Raw genomic sequence first — 18,730 nt, forward strand, 5'->3', positions numbered from 1 at the left:
GTTGGCGTTGCCAAGTGTCATTGAATAATCCTTTGTTTAAGAGTTGCTGCTAGGGGTTGGGGATGTAGCTCAGTGGTAGCTTGCCTAGCAAACTCAAGGCCCTGGGTTTGGTCCCCAGCTCCGAAAAAAAGAAAAGAAAAAAAAAAAGAGTTGCTGTTAATAGCATACATGTTTGTGTTTTATTTTGGTTACATGTATATGTGAGTGTATAAATGCAAAGAAAAGAAAAAAAAAGAGTTGCTGTTAATAGCATACATGTTTGTGTTTTATTTTGGTTACATGTATATGTGAGTGTATAAATGCAGGTGCACGTGTATGAAGGCTGGCAGCTTTTACGGAAGTACAAGTTTGGCCACAGTGGCCTCAGAATAGTAGTGAATGGCTTAATTGTTCAGGTGACCTGAGCTTAGTCAGTTCTTGAGAAAACCACATCTCGTTGCTGCGGCCCGGGTAAAAGAAGGACAGGAAGTATATTACACAAATCAGAAAGACCCACCAGGCCTGACAGGCACAAAAGGAAGCATGCTGTCTGCCAAGCGAAAGCAAGTTGGTCTGTGGTGCCAACCAGAGCCCAAAGTCTGCAAAGTTTTTGGAACTGCACGTCCATACTCAAGTGACCAAGGCAGGTGGATCTTGACCACTGGGCAAGAACATCCTGCCCTGTTTGTTCCAACCCCAGTAAGAGAGATTCGGTTAGGACAGACTAAGTTTTGCTATAGTAACAGACAGATGGACTACTAAATGTGACGGTGCATACCAGCGACTCCAGCATTTGGAAAATGGAGCCAGAACGGTCAGGAGTTCAAGGTCAGCCTCAGCCACACAGCAAGTTCCAGGCCAGACTAAGCCACACGGCCCTGTATCAAACAACAACACATGCAGCTGGGAACTTTTCAGTATCCTAAACAACAAAATAAAGTCCCTGCGTTGACCATGAAGGGTGATTTTATGATCATGTGCTTTGACCAGAGCCTCTGCTTACCATGGTTTCTCTTAGGTTCATGGAGTTTCCGTGACTACAGAGGTAGGGAAAAGAAAACACAGGAATAGGGGTTGGGGATTTAGCTCAGTGGTAGAGCGCTTACCTAGGAAGCGCAAGGCCCTGGGTTCGGTCCCCAGCTCCGGGGGGGGGGGGGGGGGGGTAGAAAACACAGGAATCCTTCTCAGTAGTTTCTGATCGGAAGTCATACTTCAGCTCTTCCTGCTCACATCCCATTGGCCAAAGTAAGTCACATGCCCTCACCAAAGTTCAACAGAAAGAAGGTACATGATTGGTCCTACAGGGAAGATAGCAAATGTTTGTGAAAAGAAGAAGAAGGAGGAGGAGGAGGAGGTGGAAGAGGAGGAGGAGGAGGAAGAGGAAGAAGAGGAAGAAATGGACTACCACAAAAAATAAATGTGTGGCTACAGATTTCACTAGCTATGAGATATTTAAACAAGCCACTGATCCACACTGAGCCTCAGTTCCCTCATGCATAACAGGATAAGCACTTCGGTGAAGGCTGGGTTTCCTTGTCAACCGTCTAAAAATTACCTGAAAAGTGAATCTCAGTGAGGGACTGTATGGACTAGGCTAGCCTGTGGGGAATTATCTTGTTTACATTTATTGATGTGGGAGGAGTCAGACCCCCCTGCGGGTGGCGCCATTCCCTAGAGTTGGGTCCTGGACTATATAAGAGTGAGTGAGCTGAATAGTGGGATCGCATGCAGTCATATCTTTTCTGCTCTTGACTGTGCTGTGATGGGGACTGGTATTTTATCTAAACAACAGGGCGGGTAAATAGGACATCAGTGCTGATGATACAGATGACTCAATGACATCATATGCAGTGGGCTGAGCTTGGTACACACACTCAGTAAAGAATAACTTGGTAAAATTAAATTATGGTGAGCTTTAATTGCTGTATGAAAACCCTGACAACTCCTTAAACTGACCCTGATCCATTGTTGTTCTTTGGTTGGTTCGTTGGTTGGTTGGTTGGTTGGTTAGTTGGTTGGTCAGTTGGTTGGTTAGTTTTTTGATACAGTGTTTCTCTCTGCAGCCCTGGCTGTATGGTAGAACAGGCTGGCCTTGAACTTGGAGATCTACCTGCCTCTGCCTCCCAAGTGCTGAGATTAAAAATGTATACCACCATCATCATGCAACACCAGTCCATTGCTCAAGGTGATGGGCTTCTCATTCTGAGGGGTTTTTCTCAGCCTTTACCCCTGACCACTGGGAAGGCACATTAATAGCTTGTTCCTGAGTACTCAGGGCTATTCCTGAGGAGTCCCTTTCAATAGGAAAAATACCACCTCAGCCCTCCTGACAGAAGCTTGACTGAGCCTGTTTTGACTAGTCAACAGGGAGAGCACGTGACCTGTGCCACTTCACTGACCTGTGCCACTTCTAGCTGAAGCTTTGAGGGCCAACATAAAACCTCACTGTTGGGGCTGGGGATTTAGCTCAGTGGTAGAGCTCTTGCCTAGCAAGCGCAAGGCCCTGGGTTCGGTCCCCAGCTCCGAAAAAAAAGAACCAAAAAAAAAAAAAAAAACCTCACTGTTGTCCTTTCCCAGTGTGGTGCTTGTAAGTAACTGTTTAACGCCCAGCTCTTTCACAGGAAAAGTGTTTCCCAGTGTTCAAAGAGCCAACTTCTGCATGTCACGGACCTTTCCTTCTCCCTTGAGATCAGCAGGGTTCTAGAAACTGTCCCCTCAGTCCGAATCCCTGATATATCACAGAACTGTAAGTAACCCACAGCTGACCCTTAACCCCTTCTGATCTTAAGGGGTGACTTTACTCTTGATAACGAGCAGAATTAACTAGCAAATTAGGGGCAGAAGATCCAGTTAAGAAAACTGTGCTTTGAGGAGGGCATTCATGGTCTGAAGTTGCAAACACATAAGAACAGAAGGCAAAATAAGATACCACAGACACAGAAGGGTGAGCTCTAGGAGTCGGAGCATCAGGAAAACTAACTTGGAATACGGACAAGAGCCCAGGTCAAGAGCCCAGGAAAACCTCACAGAAGAGAATGTTAAAATCAGACTTAAAAGCTAAACACAGTAATGCATGCCTATAATCCCAGCACTTAGGAGGCTGAGGCAGGGGAACTCCTGCAAGTTTGAGTCTAGGGTGGAATTCCAGTGGGACCCTGTCTAAAAAATAAATAAATAAATAAATAAATAAATAAATAAATAAATAATATAGACTGTATGCATGTCTGTCTGTCTATATGCATGTATGTATGTGGCTGAGGAGATGGCTCCATGGGTAAAAAGCACACAAACACACACTTATACACACACACTAATACGTACAAACACATACATAAATGCATAGAAACACCCACACACACAATTACACACACAAATACATACAAACGGGTACACACACAAATACATACAAACACACACATGCACACACACTCCTACACAAGCACATACTTACAGAGATTTTTTTTTTCTCTTTTTTCTTTTTTTTTGGAGCTGAGGACCGAACCCAGGGCCTTGCGCTTGCTAGGCAAGCGCTCTACCACTGAGCCAAATCCCCAACCCCTTAATAAATTATCTTAATTGTAGACAATTTCCCGAAATTAAACAGACAAAATGGTAAACCAAGCCTTGGATGAGTCCCAGAGGCCGCACACCATCCTCTCTATTGGAAGGATGAATCCCTGGAGTGTCCAGTCTTTGTCCAGTGACTTGGTGACAAGGTTGTCCGGGGTCACCAACCACACCAGGAGAGCCTCTACCACCTCTCACTTGCCGATTCTTTGGGCCACCCAGTCCTGCTGGCACAGAGGGCAGCGATTATCCCGTTTCACCCACAGGGACCCGCAGTTGTGGAAGGAGTGGTTACATCCCCCCCAGACCACATCACAGTCCTCCGTTTGTTTTCAGCTTGACATCTAAGACAGGCATCCGTCTCCTGGACCCTGCAGATGGCGAAGGTTTTGCACTCAACGTCCCAGCTCCACATGGCTACCCCGTTCCACTTCTTGAGGGAGAAGATCTTGTGGCCTCCCAGCTTGGAGCCTGCGCTCCCAGAATGTGAGAAAAGGAGGCAGGGTTCCTCGCCGTCCTCCACGTCAGCCGTGGTGGCGGCACCTTACTTGATTTTAAAAAAGATTTGTTTTTATGTATGTGTTTGAGTGTCTTGCCTGCATGTATGTTTGTATGTTCACCACATGTGTGCTTGGTATGCAAGAAGTCAAGAAGAGGGTGTTGGATCCCCACGAGCTAGAATTACAAGTCGGGTGTGCTACAAGCCGCCACATGGATGCTGGGAACTGAATGCTGATGATGTGTCAGGACATAGAGTTCTGTTTAAGAAAACATTGAGACGGGGTTAGGGATTTAGCTCAGTGGTAGAGTGCTTGCCTAGGAAGCGCAAGGCCCTGGGTTCAGTCCCCACCTCCGAAAAAAAGAACCAAAAAAAAGAAAAAAAGAAAAAGAAAACATTGAGACGTCTCTCTGGCCAAATTTTCCTTGGTTTATCTCTTAAACTTTGCTAAAAACTACATCCTTCGAGCTATCCAATGTAAAGCCACAGAATCATACACAGACATTATAAAGAATCATTATGACATTTTCATACAAGTATGTAATGTATTTTGATTATATCTGCCCACCCACATCAATTTGGTTGTGCTCTGTCATTACTTTGGTTTTTCTGAGACAGGGTTTCTCTGTATGGTCCTGGCTGTCCTAGACCTCACATTAGTCCAGGCTGGCGTTGAATGCAAGACTTTCCTCCTGCCTCAGTCTCCCAAGCTTTGGTAAAGGTGTCATAGATAACATTGACTGCATGCTAAGCAAAAGCAGGACACTACGGTGTGTGCATGTATTGTTTTAACTCAGCAGCCCCTGCACTAACCCCATTCTGCAAAAGAAAGCAGGTCCAGAAAGATGACCTGTCTTACAGGGTCACAGTACAAGATAGTTTTATGTCACTGTGACACAAGCTGAAGTCATCTGAGAGGAGGGACCTCTCGTAAGAAAATAAGACCTGGTTGTCAACAAGCGTGTGGAGCATTTTCTTCATCAGGGATTGCTGGGGGGCAGGCCCTTGTGGATGGTGCCACCCCTAGACTGATGGTCCTGGGTTCTATAAGAAAGCAGTCTGAGCAAGCCACGGAGAGCAAGCCAGTCAGCATCCTCCTCCATGGCCTCTGCATCAGCTCCTGCCTCCAGGTTCCTAGTCCATTGAGTTCCTGCCCCAACTTCTTTTGACGAGGAATTGTGATGTAGAAGTATAAGCCAGGGGTTAGGGATTGAGCTCAGTGGTAGAGCGCTTGCCTAGCGTCAAGGCCCTGGGTTCGGTCCCCAGCTCCGGGAAAAAAAAGAAAAGAAAGAAAGAAAAAAAAAGAAGTATAAGCCAAATAAATCCTTTCCTCCCCTACTTGCTTTTTGGCCTTGACGTTTCATTGCAGCAAAAGTTACCAACAGTTGCCTGAGGTGCTCCTAGCCACAGGCTCCTGAACTCAGAAATAAACATTGCTTGAGGGTTAGGGCTAAAACTCCACCACAAGAAATTCAGATAAAGGTGACACCAGGTTGTTTATTTCAACAGCTCAGTGACATGAGGCCAGCTTCTCTTTGAGTCTCTTGACTCTCCCCGGGGGTCCCAAGGCAGCTGTGAACACACACACACACACACACACACACACACACACACACACACACACACAGAGAGAGAGAGAGAGAGAGAGAGAGAGAGAGAGAGAGAGAGAGAACCCAAGGACAGGCATTTCTCCTCAGGCACCTCTTTTTACTGGAAAGCAAAGCCTTCACCCAGCATCCCGGGATAAATTCTAGAAGGACCCCACCCTTTACATTTTTTTTCCTAACCACCTTATGTTGTAACTCTAACCAGACCGAATCCTTAGCTTTGCACCAATTACAGCATTTGGTGACCAAACTGAACAGTTGAGAAATGTTCTCAACAAGGTGGGGTTCTCATAAATTACAAGCCCAAGCAGGAATTGAAAGCAAAAATGTAGCCAAAATGCTGGCAGAGGCCACCAGCCACTGGCTAATGCTGAACTTTAACCTCCTCCACGTAGGCACCACCCCTAGATGGCTCTCTTTCAAGGGTCAAAGTCGTGGGCAGAACTGTCCTGGTGGCCACCAGGGCATGTGCTCACTTTCCTGTTGCAAAATTTTGCCTTTTGGTTTTCATTTGCTTGTAGCCCTGACTGACCTCCAACTCACTGCCATCCTCCAGCCTCATCCCTGCCCAGGGAAGTGTTAGGATTACAACGTGTGGGGTTGGGGATTTAGCTCAGTGGTAGAGTGCTTGCTTAGCAAACTCAAGGCCCTGGGTTCGGTCCTTAGCTCCGGAAATCCACTTCAGCAGAGGGAAAAATCACTCTGTTTTTTACCAAGTCGCTCGCATTAGAGGATTCCCACAACCACATGAAGACTCCCCTCTCCTGAGGAACATGCTTCCTCTTAACTTTCCACATTATTATTATTATTATTATTATTATTATTATTATTATTATCATTATTATTATTATTATTATTTTACTCTGAGTGTGCGTGTGTGTGTGTGTGTATGTGTGTGTGTGCTTGCGTGCGCACATGTGCATTATGTGGCGGTCAAAGACAACTTTGTGGAGTTCATTCTCTGTTTCACCTTTAAGTGGATTCTGGGAACCAAACCCAGTTGTCAGGTGTGTGTACCTTTACTGCCGGACCATGTCGCTGGGCATGTGCCAGGGAGCTTGTGTGAGTCTGGTTCTTCTCTCCTTTATATAGGTTCCTGGAATCGATCTCAGGCTGTCAGGCCTGTGCAGACGCACTTTGTCGCCAGCCTCTCTCTCGGCTCTAGAACTTCAAACCCTGTTTGCTTTGGAATAGACTTCATTCTCTATGCAAATCTTCCTTAGCTTCACGGGATGTAGATGAGATTTCACCTGAAACCTGAGGTAGCAGCCGCTCCCTCCACTGTAATCTCTCCCCGGTCTGCACTTCACCCAGCCTAGGCTTGATACTAGTTTTTTTTTTTTTTTTTTTTTTTTTTTTTTTTTTTGTCGTTTTGAGTTAGAATCTCTTGGTGTCTAGGCTGTCTTTCAAGTCCTTGTGTAACTAAGGATGACCTTGAACTCCTGCTCTGCCTGACTCGGCTTTGGATGTCCTAGAATTATGATCATGCCCTACCATGCCTGGCAGTTTAAATCTTTCAGTCATTAACATAAAACTCCTTGTTTAAAAATAGAACTGCACGCATTTCCATATGGCTTACGTAATTGTACTTTTAACTTTTAAGACAGGCGGTCACTAGATAGCCTGGATAGCCTAGAAGTGAACTCACAGTGAACTGCCTGTGTCTCCTCCCAAGAGCTGGGATCTAAGCTAGGCACCGCCATGCCTGGCTTTTGTTTTGTTTTGTTTTGTTTTGTTTTAAAGAGATTTATTTATTTATATAAGTATATAAGTACACTGTAACTGTCTTCAGACACACCAGAAGAGGGCATCAGATCTTATTACAGATGGTTGTGAGCCACCATGTGGTTGCTGGGATTTGAACTCAGGACCTCTGGAAGAGCCGTCAATACTCTTAACCACTGAGCCATCTCTCCAGCCCCTGGCTTTTGTTTTAATGTATATATTGTGCATATAGTGCCTATGGAGGCCAGAGGCAGTGGTGTCAGAATCCAAGGAAATAAATTAGAGATGGTCGTAAGCCATCGTGTGGGTACTGGGATTTGAACCTGGATCCTCTGGAAGGGGAGCCAGTGTTCTTAACCACTGAGCCACCTCTCCAGCCTCTTCTTTTTAATTAATTAATTAATTAATTAGATTTTTTTCAAGATAGGTTTTTACGTGGGTACCCTTGGCTCTCCTGAAACTTACTCTGCAGATCAGGCTATCCTCAAACTCACAGCCATCCTCCTGCCTCTGCCTCCCAAGTGCTGGGACTGAAGGTGTGAACCACCCTCTGTCTGGCTTATTTTTATTTTTAAATGTTTTACTTCAGTGTGTGTGTTTGTGTGTGTGTGTGTGTGTGTGTGTGTATGTGTGTGTATGTGTGTGTATGTGTGTATATGTGTGTGTATGTGTGTGTGTACGTGTGTGTATGTGTGTATGAGTGTGTGTATGTGTATGTATGTGTGTGTATGTGTGTATGTGTGTATGTGTGTATGTGTGTGTATGTGTATGTATATGTGTGTGTGTATGTGTGTATGTGTGTGTATGTATGTGTGTGTATGTGTGTGTATGTGTATGTGTGTGTATGTGTGTGTATGTGTATGTGTGTATGTGTATGTGTGTGTATGTGTATGTGTGTATGTGTGTGTGTGTATGTGTATGTGTGTGTGTGTGTGTGTGTGTGTGTGTGTGTGTGTGTGTGTTGCTATTATGGGTTCCAAGGATCCAACTCCGAGCAAGCTCTTTTGTTTTCCGAGCCGCCTCATCAGTGCCGCCTTAGAATAGTGGCTGTCAGTAATGGATTGTTAGTGTGTTGTTACCATAACTATTATAGTGTGTTGTTACCATAACTATTATAGTGTGTTGCTTAAAAATATTTAAAAAAAAAAGTCAGGGCTGAGGCTGTGGCGTGGACCGTAGAAGGCTTCTTAGCCCTCAGGAAGCTCCTGTCTCAAATCTCTTCAGGGGCCTAAAGCACTCTAAGTAGCTTAGGATGACTTTGAACTTCTGATACACCTGCCTGCCTTCCTCCCCGGTGCTGAGACCACGGGCACGAGCCACGCGCCAGTTTACACGGTGCCGAGGCTCAAATCCAGGGACTCCTGTGTGTTGTTAAATGCATTTTAAATACTTTTGGTGATTCAGTGGTGACCGGAGAGAGCGCTCGATACCTAAGAGCTGTTGTTGCTTTTGCAGAGGACCTAGGGTCAGTTTCCAGCACCCACATAGTACAAAACCATCTGCAACTCCAGTTTCGGGGGATTTTAGTACCCTCTTCTGACCTCAATGGGCAGCAAGCAGAGCACTTATACACCTAAAATAAATAAATCTAAAAATATTTTAAAACTAATTGGTTTGAAAGTATTTTTTAAAAGAATCAATCAGTTAATGGAGGCAATGATTAATTTCCATGCCAGAGAGTGAATCAAGGGCCTTATATACACTATACCCCTGAGCTATATACCAGCAATATGAATGTGAATATTAATGGCACTGCCCAAATCGCTGGTATCCAATACTAAGACTTACCGGTTAGATCAGCAAAAAACCATTTCCTTGATATTTTGGTTAAGCAAGCTTTATTTAGATTGGCCTGATGGCTGCCTCATTTTAAATCAGGATAGAAGAGAGCAGCCCCTCACTGGCTTTTAAGGTCTCTCTTTTGGTGAAGGGTTAGTGTTGATGGAAGACAGCTGTTGAGATCATTGGCTGTTAGCACTGGGACAGAAGAGTGGGGGACTCAGGGTCAAGGCTGCCTGTGGGGCAGATAGCACAAGAACACACGTGTGGATGGGGAGTCATCACCAGTGATCGGGAGTTTAGCAAGGCAAGGGGGTGGGCATATATCATGGGCTTACAAGTTCAGCATAAGTTACAAAACATGGTTTGCAGGATACATTAGGTTTAGAAACAGAAATGTATTCTTGGACCGTATGGAGACTTAGTAACAATGTATCACAATGTTAACAACAACCTATTTGATTTCACATTACCCTCATCTGGTCAAAGTCAAATCCTATTAATTTGCTCACCATGGTCTAAACCCTCACTACCTTTCTCCTGGACCTTCGTGATTTCTTGCTGAGGACATCTGTTATGTATGTCTGCTGATAACTTCTTCCTCTTATTTGGGGAGCTACCCCACATATGCTTCTAGGGGGCCACTTTTTCTATTCCTTGGAGTCTTGAGGGGACCATAAATCAAAATCTTCTTTGTTTTCGCCAAGAGACGAAAAGGAGAACCAAGCCAAGACAGACATTTGCAATGACAGAATATGTGGGATGGGTCATAAGAAATTGCTGGATTCGGGCCGGGTGTCCCCATCCAAGTTTATAAGCAAGTAATGGACAGCCATAGGAGTAAGAACGGGGGTTCAGAATACTGTTTTTAACCTGAAAAGCGGTTTGAGAGGCATCGTTACCAGTAGACAAATGGAAGGGCAATGCTGGGTATGGAAATTGTACTTCTCCATTCAGACCACAAGTAATGGCAGAAACATTTTTAGCCAGGCTATGTTCCAGTCAGCTACTCAGGAGGCTTAAGCAGGAGAATGAGCTTAGAAGTTTGAGGCTAGCCTGGGCAATATAACAAGACCTTATCTTTAAGAACAAAGTTTGGGGCTTGGTGGATCGGTGGGTACACACCTAAAATCTCAAATTCAGCTGATTTTCTGTAAATTCACTCATCAGATTCCTCCTCTGGAGGAACAGGGAGATGAAAGGAAGATGCAAGAGTGTCACTCTAAAGGAGGTCCCTCTCTGTGGAAAAATGCTGGGGCAGAGAGAAAACATTCCCTTCAGAGCTGTTCACTCATTCTTCCTATCCCAGTTACCCTGGCTCCTGTCATTCCTGAGCCCTGTGGTCGGACAATTGTATCTTCCCAATGAGTTCCCTTTTTGCTTAATGCAGCCAGAATCTGCTTCTACTATTCATATACAAATGTTGAATGCCTTTCCTATTATTGCTATAACAATTGCCACAATTTGAGTGGCTTGTAGAATAACAGAGAATTATTACGTTACAGTCCCTTTCTTTTTTTTTTTTTTTTTCTTTTTTCTTTTTTTCAGAGCTGGGGACCGAACTCAAGGCCTTGCGCTTGCTAGGCAAGCGCTCTACCACTGAGCTAAATCTCCAACCCTACAGTCCCTTTCTATGTGTATATTCATACATGCCTGTGTGCATGTGCGTGTATGTGTGTGTGTGTATCTTTTCCTTTTGTTTTCTCTTTTTTTTTTTTACATTTATTTATTTTTAATGTATGAGTACACTGTCACTCTCTTCAGACACACCAGAAGAGGGCATTAGATCTCATTACGGATGGCTGTAAGCCACCATGTGGTTGCTGGGAATTGAACTCAGAACCTTAGGAAGAGCAGTCAGTGCTCTTAACCACTGAGCCATCTCTCCAGCCCCTGTTTTGTTTCTCTTTTTTCTACCTCCCCAGTTCTGGGATCAGAGATATGCCTGCTATACTGGTTTATGGGGTGCTGGGGATACAACCCAACCCCTTGTGTTACAAGTTTGAAGGTCAGAAGTTATTATGAAACCAAAATGGAGTCTGACCCAGGGTGCCGGAGATTGGGGTTTGGACGGCTTCGAGAGGTAGTTCTGCTTTGCTTCTTTGATGTTGTGATAAAGACGATGACCAAAAGCAAGTTGAAGAGGAAAGGATTTATTTGATCGTACACCTTGCAGCCTAACACTGAGGAGATGCAGGGTAGGAACTGGAGGCAGGGACTTGAGGCAGGGATTTGAGGCAGAGACTGCGGCAGGCGGGAGCTGCTTACTGGCTTGTTCTCTTGACTTGTTCCGCTACCTACCTTTCTCACACCTCCCAGGTCCACCTGCTCAAAGGCAGCCCCACCCACAGTGGGTGGGGTCCCTCTACAACAAATTAAGAAATTAATTAAGACAATACCCCCATAGACACGCCCGCAGGCCAATCAGATGGAAACAATTCTTCAGTTGAGGTTTTCTCTTCCTGAAATGCTGTGAGGTATCCCACGGCTCAGACGGCTCAGACATGTGTTTCCGACATGGGTTTGAGCAAATAGGAAGCTTTTAGTAGCTGGCCTGCTGCTACACTGAGTTCTTGGAATCCCAGTGTAGGATGCCTTTCTCGGGGTGAGCTTTTAATCCTAAAAACCATGTCCTGAGTTGACAATTTCAGTTAACAAGAACAGTTAGCCAGTGGCAGAAGCTAAAAAAAAGCAAGGTCAGCATATTTAGAGACTTTCCCAGAACTATGGACTTTGATGGATTAGGTCTTAATTTTCATTTTGACTGGTGATGTTATCTCCGTGCTGAGTTTTATAACCTGAATGGTACTTCTGCATGGAGTCTATTGTCCTACGGTCTGGTGGCCTGCTACAGGATGACTCTAGTTGGTGACATATTGACAATAACCAATCAGCACGGGGGCTATTGCTTCTGCCTACTGTCTCTCCTTTGTAGACTGCCCTGTAAGTGATGGTTAACACAATTCTGGTCATTATCCTCCTAGAAACCCCAATTCCCCAAAGCTCACGGAATAAAACTCTCTCCTGCTGGGGAGTGGCGGGGGGGGGGGCGGGGGGGGGGACCACGGACACGGACCTCCTCCCAGTTTCTGTCAGCATGATATGTCTCCTGCTCCAAAGTCAAGGCTTCTCCATTTGTCAAGGTCCTTCCGTTTCACAGAGGCTGCCATTATCACTCCAGCTGGAATCAGCTGGACTGTGAGCGCCACGCCTGTTACTTGGCACCATACAGACAGACCTTAGCTCTACTCCACGCTCAGTCACAGGCTAGTCATGTGACCTCGGGCAAGGTACAGTACCCAGCCTCTCTGTGCCTTGGTTTTTTTCCATCTTAAAAAAATGCTGACGGGGAAGCTGGAAGGGGTGGGTGGATGGGTGGGGGAGCACCCTCATAGAAGAAGGGGGAGGGGGGATGGGATAGGGTTTTATGGACGGGAAACCGGGAAAGAGGATAACATTTGAAATGTAAATAAAAAAATATCCAATGAAAAAATCCAATTAAAAAAAAATCCAGGGGTTGGGGATTTAGCTCAGTGGTAGAGCGCTTGCCTAGCAAACGCAAGGCCCTGGGTTCGGTCCTCAGCTCCGAAAAAAAAAAATCCAATTTTTAAAAAATGCTGGTAATAATGTAGCTACCATTTGCACAGGTGGCTGTGAGAACTAGATGAGATAAGACATGCAAATTGCCAGCCCCGAAAAATAGAAAAGGAAAAAAAAAAAGACATGCAAATTGGCCCACAGTACCCAGTAATAGCAGTTATTGTTAAAAATTAATAGTTGGGTAACTACATGAATGAGACTTCTCTTGAGATTTTTCTTATGGTTCTTACTATTCCTCGAAGCCTAGAATATTTTATATTAGAGCTGGAAATGTCATTCAGTTGATAGGATGATTGGGTAACATACCTGAAACCCTGGGTTCAAACCCCAGCAGTGGATAAAAACAGACATGGCAGTATAAGCCTGCAGTCCCAGGATTCTAGAGGTAAAGACAGGAGGATCAGGAGTTCAAGGTCAGTCTCAGCTTATAGCCAGTTAAAGGCCAGCCTGAGATCCTTGAGGCCCTATCTCTAAAATAAATAAATAAATAAAGAAAGAAAGAAAGAAAGAAAGAAAGAAAGATAATATATATATTAAATAGTCAAATGAATAGGGGCTGGAGAGATAGCTCAGTGGTTAAGAGCATTGTCTGCTCTTAGAAGAGGTCCTGAGTTCAAGTCCCAGCAACTACATGGTGGCCCATAACCATCTATACTGGGATCTGATGTCCTCTTATGACTGCAGATAAAGCAGTCATATACATAAAATAAATAAATAAATCTTTAAAAATACAAATCTTACATTTTGTAATATTTATATGTAATCTTAGTTACTTTCCATTCTGGGGTTAAGGGAGCCCATGCCTGGTCTGAATAAAAACAGAGATTTATCATTACCAGTAAGAGGGAATGATAAAATGGCATTTGCCTACCCAGAAGTTTCTCTCAGACAAAATGTGTTTGCTCCCACAAGCCCTGTGCTTTCTGGGGTATTAGCTCATTACCCCCAGTCTTTTGTTTGGGTTGCTTGCTTGTTTTGCTGTTGTTTTTGAGATCAGGTCTCCTATAGCCCAGGCTAATCTTGAATTTGTTGCAGGGCCCAAAATGGCCTTGAATTTCCTCCTCCACTTCCCAAATGCTAGAATCATAGTCCTGCCTTACTACACCTGGCTTCTGGTCTCTCTCATCCCTGACCATGTATGTGTGTGCACAGGTGAGTGTGTGTCTGTGTATGCACGTTGGCGGGAAGGCCAGAGGTTGACATTGGGTGTCTTCTGCTTATTTCTCTCCACCTTCTGTTTTTAGATTATTTATTTTACCTTATATGCGTGAGTATATGTCTGCATGTATGTATGTGCACTGTGCATGTGCCTGGTGCCTTCGAAGGTCAGAAAAGAGCATCAGATCTCTGGAACTAGAGTTATAAATGGCTGTGACTTACCATGTGGTGGTCAGAGCCAAACCAACACTAAATGCTCTTAACCCCTGAATCATCTTTCCTGCCCCTCTACCTCATTTTTTGAGACAAGGTTTTTATAACCGTGGGCTTTTCCACCTGCACCCCAGTTCCCAAATAACTCCTCAGAGACTTCTCTATTTGTGAATAAATGTTTGAATAAATGCCTAGGCCATAAGCTTTAGCTTGTTCCCTGACTAGCTCATGACTCTAAACAACTCATTTAAACTATCCCAAGTTCAACCACATGGCTCTGTTTCATGAGCCCGGGGTTTACGCCAAGCATCTTCCACCTCTAACTATCTCCTAGAGTTCCCATCTCTTTCCCAGAACTCCCACCCTCTAGTTCCTGCCTTTTGCTAATAGACCATCTGCTTTTTATTGGCAGGTGATGCGTCCACACAGTACACAGGAGATTCTCTCCACAGGACTTCCATTGTATCTGAAGCCCACTCATTGGGCTAGGCTATCTGATCCATGAGCTCCAAGAATCTGTCAATCTGCCTCTTCAGGGCTGGGATTATAAACAATGGCTGGCATTCCCTGAGTGCTGGGGGATCTGAACTCGGGCCCCCATCCCTGAGTGCTAGACACCATTGCCTGAGTTGTTGCCCCATCCCTTGTTTCACAGTGTTACTTGTAATGCTGTGACCATGTAACTATATAGTGACCAGCTCTTACTTCAGTTTCCTGTCTTAAAAATGAGTCAATAAGCCCCGTTTCCTTCAAGGCCACTAAGAGAGCCCAACCATGAAAGTCCAGGATGAGCAAGAAGAATGTTAGTTTCTTTTTCTTTGAATTTATTAATTTAATATTTTTTGTATGAACATACATGTACGTGCAGATATGTGTGCTAAAAGCACACATGTGGAGGTCAGCAGACAACCTGTGGGAACTGGTTCTCTTCTTCCATTTTTAGGGGTCTGAGTAATCAAACACAGGTCCTTAGAGTTTGGTGGCAAGTGTCTTTACAAGCTGAGCCATCTAGCCAGCTTGTTAACGTCCATGAGATAAAGTGCCTGAAGAGGCAGCCGATTGACACCAGGATGTAGAAAATGGTCGCTCTGTGCCTGTGGAGCAAGAATGGTTTCCTAATCACATTTGCACTTATGGTTGAGAAAGGCTCCTTTGGGACAGGGATGAAACTTTAACACACCAAATCGCTGGCGACATCATTGCCTTGTCCGAAACAGGTTCATCTCTCTGGATTAAAAACTGTCTTTCTGCTGGCTTCAAAGTCAGGGAGGTTTTGTACGTGTGCATATGTGCATTTTGGTCGCAGTCCTGGGGATTGAGCCCAGAAACTTCTGTCTCTGTACCGTAGCCAGCCCCAACTCTCTTCCTTTTCACTCTGGGACAAAGTCTCATTAAGTTGCCCAGGCTCGCCTTGAACTCATCGCTGTAGCCTTGACAAGCTTTAAATGTGATCGTCCCAATAAGTTAAAGTGACAAGTCTTCATACCAGGTTATTATAGAATTCATTATACAGCTTTGTAAAGAAAGGGAAGATGGTCCCCTAACCAGAGGTCTGCACTTATAAAGGTCACAGTAAATTGGACTTTCTTGTAACTGCATTTCCTCCTATGATTAAACAGTGTTGTTCAGTAGGGGTCTTTGGGGGTGGAGCTCAGACTACAGACTTGTTGAAATTTATTTAACCAATCTTATTGTTGGACATTTCAGTTTTAATAAGGCAATCAACATCTTTGTCAGAAAATCATTACATATTCCTTGGTTATGCCTTTGAATTCCTGGAAGTGGAATTACTGGCCCAGAGGATACATTGTTGCCAATTTGTTTCCAGAGAGTGATTTTTACCCACTTACATTTACCCACTTACACTCCCACAGGCAATTTCACAGGGCTCAAACAGAGGTTCTGGAGTCATTAACTGTCAAACGCCAAACTAGAACTTCCCACCCGCTCCGGGCTTCCTTCTCGTTTTCCCGCCCACTCCATACACCAGCCCAGAGCCACACGCGCTCAATTGCCCAGCTCTTCCCAGGTTGGCCCGCCTCTTCCTCGTTCCCTATTCTGTCCAATTAGAAACAGGAATTTTTCAGTCTCGTCGTACGATTGGTAGATGAAAGTGTCCATCAGGTTCGGGGGGCGGGTAGAGAGGGTTGACGGGCGCGGCGAATGACCAGTGCGAGCCCGGAGTAGGCTGTGTGCTGGCCTGGAAACGCTAGACCTGTGAGGTGTGCGGGTGGCTGGTGGAGTGAAGCTTTGGTAGACATGGCTCCCAACGCGTTGGCTCCTGAACCGGAGCATCCGAAGGGCATCCGGGCCGTGTTGCTGGGGCCTCCCGGGGCTGGCAAGGGGACCCAGGTGAGTGTCCGTTCCGTGCCCGGCGGCGGAGCCCGCGGAGCTGCAAGGTCAGGGCGGTCGGAGATCCGGAAGCTCCTTTCCCGCCCCGGAGCAGGGTGGTAAGCCCTGGCCTGCAGAGACCCTCTCGGTGTCTCCAGTTGTGGCAGGGTATTTAGGGGAGGGTCCCAGTCTCAGTAAAGGGGAGGCTGGGTTGGGGTTCTCGGGAGAACCCAGGGTCGTGTTAGGGCATCCAGGGGGTGTTATTTGAAAATTGTGAAAGAGTGCGATTCTCCTGGCTCGAGCTCCAGATCACAGGCCCGAGTGGGAGAAAGCTTTGTGACCAAGACGCCCTGGGAGTTGAGAGCGAATTGCCCTGAGTCAGGGATAACTTCCAGACACAAGGGGGTAAAACTTTTCTTTTTAATGATTAATGACTAGGGGTACTAAGAAGTCTCCACGTGGGGCAGAGTGGGGGCTGGCGTGTGCTGATCGAGGCGTTCTGCCAAGAGGCATGAGCTGAGTGAACTACCAGGGTTGGGGGTTGGGGGGATGGGAGAAAACCTTTCCAGCTCACCGGAAAGCTGGAGATGAATGAATAGATCGTATTCATAAACCGCAGGAATCATGGAGGGGTGTGAGTGAGACAGGGAGTGCACATGGAGTAGCATAGGATGGCTCTGGTGGTTGTAATTGAGCGATTTAAGGACTCTTAACATGCAGGGTCAACAGGTAGGAAAACAGGCCCAGAGGTCCGGTGACTTCAGTTAGTAAAGTTGGTTTCACAGAGGCTTGTGCCTCCAGAGGGTTGGAGTTGCTTTCTGCCCCACGCAGAGCCTTGCTTGACATCTGGGTCATAGATTCATGCTCCCATCTTGGGTTTGCAAGCTCATGTGGTGGGTTATTGGTGTCCCTTTCTTACCCAGCCTTTGGCAGCACCCATCCACCCCCGCCCCTGTCTCCCCACCTTGGTGATCATATTGCTCTGAAGAGGGAATTCCTTCAAGGTTGGGTTCCCAAGCACTGTCCTCCCTCTTCCTAGCCCTGTTGAGTTTATTGTTTTTGAAGATACCTCCCGTCTCTCTCCCTATCTCCCTCCCTCCCTCTCTAACACATAGGGTGAGAGAGGGTGTGTGTGCAGGGACATAGAGAAAGAGAGGGACATGCGTGCCGTGGTGCATACGTGGAGGTCAGAGTACAACTTACTAGAGTCATTTTCTTTGTCTACTATGTGGAGCTCAGGGATCTAACTGGGGCCATCAGACTTAGTGGCAAGCTCCTTCACCTGTGGACCCACGTCACCCGTGCTGTTTGCCAAGTTCTCAAGCCTTGACAAGCACATGATCATCTCACTCCTGGCACTCCACGAAGTTTGATGAGTGATACGAATCGATTAGGGTGGGGGTGGGGGTGGCCGGAGAAAGGAGGTCTAGAAGGCTTTAGTTAATTTCTTCTTCTGACTTTACCTCTGCCCCTGGGCTGTAGGTCACAAAGGACCACTGTACCTCCCCTCTGTAAACTTAGGGGTTCTTTTGTGAGGTCTCACCAGTACCTCATACTCAGTGATTCTGACACCTCTCGTACCAGTTGCAGTCACGCTCGGTTATCAGGTAATGCATAGTGTAGCCATGATTAATCTTGAATGCGGACAACTTGGACTTGGAGTTTATTTAGTATAGACAGTGACACTTTGTTTCTTTTAAGTGTTACTGAAGTCGACAGTTTCAGTAGCGAAATGGGGACTAACTCATCCAGGGTTACAGCGGGGGCTTTATAGTCCGCCTCTGTGGATGTCTACATGCGTAGAAAGCCCTGGAACTTCTCAGTGTTTCCACCTGAAGATGTAAAACTTACAATGACATTGGAAGGTTATGGCCTGTCTGTCGGGAGCACCCACACATTCCTAGCTGGTGGTGGAGCACTTGACAGCTAACGGTGAACATTGACCACTCAGTAGCATAGCTCTCTGCCCCCCCCCACCCCTGACTCAGGTGTAATTCAGCACCAAGCTGATTTATTCAGACTTGAGAGGACATTATGCAGTGAGCTCATTAAAGATGGTGTGAGGCCAGTGGAAGTTGGTCCAAGAAGGCTTTGCAGTGACTAGAAGTTTGGCTTCCAGGATGAATATGGCAGCCCATGCCCGCCTGCAGTCCCAGAGTCTGAGGCAGGAGGAGACTGAAGAGACTAAGGCCAAGTTGGAAGACAGCCCAACTAAACTTGGAGGCTGGCCTAGCTGCAGAGCGAGACCCTGTGTCCGAGGACACCACCACAA

At 45.8% G+C, this 18,730-nt stretch overlaps 1 protein-coding gene and 1 pseudogene across 3 annotated transcripts in view; one reads left to right on the forward strand and one right to left on the reverse strand.

The window, feature by feature from the left end:
* Positions 1-18,730, forward strand: part of Ak2 (adenylate kinase 2) — a 39,540-nt gene that overhangs the window by 4,702 nt on the left and 16,108 nt on the right. For 2 of the 3 annotated variants that reach the window (NM_001033967.2, NM_030986.2), the window contains exon 1: positions 16,324-16,479. The exons of the other annotated variant lie outside the window; for it this stretch is intronic. In NM_001033967.2, the coding sequence (NP_001029139.1) occupies positions 16,387-16,479 (93 nt within the window). In that variant the 5' untranslated portion in view covers positions 16,324-16,386. Of the gene's footprint in view, positions 1-16,323; positions 16,480-18,730 lie in introns of those variants that run through there. 3 annotated transcript variants of the gene reach the window in all.
* LOC103692485 (RING-box protein 2 pseudogene) lies at positions 3,741-6,214 on the reverse strand (annotated as a pseudogene).

Source organism: Rattus norvegicus, chromosome 5, assembly GCF_036323735.1.
Source record: "Rattus norvegicus strain BN/NHsdMcwi chromosome 5, GRCr8, whole genome shotgun sequence".
NCBI classification, from domain to species: Eukaryota; Metazoa; Chordata; class Mammalia; order Rodentia; family Muridae; genus Rattus; species Rattus norvegicus.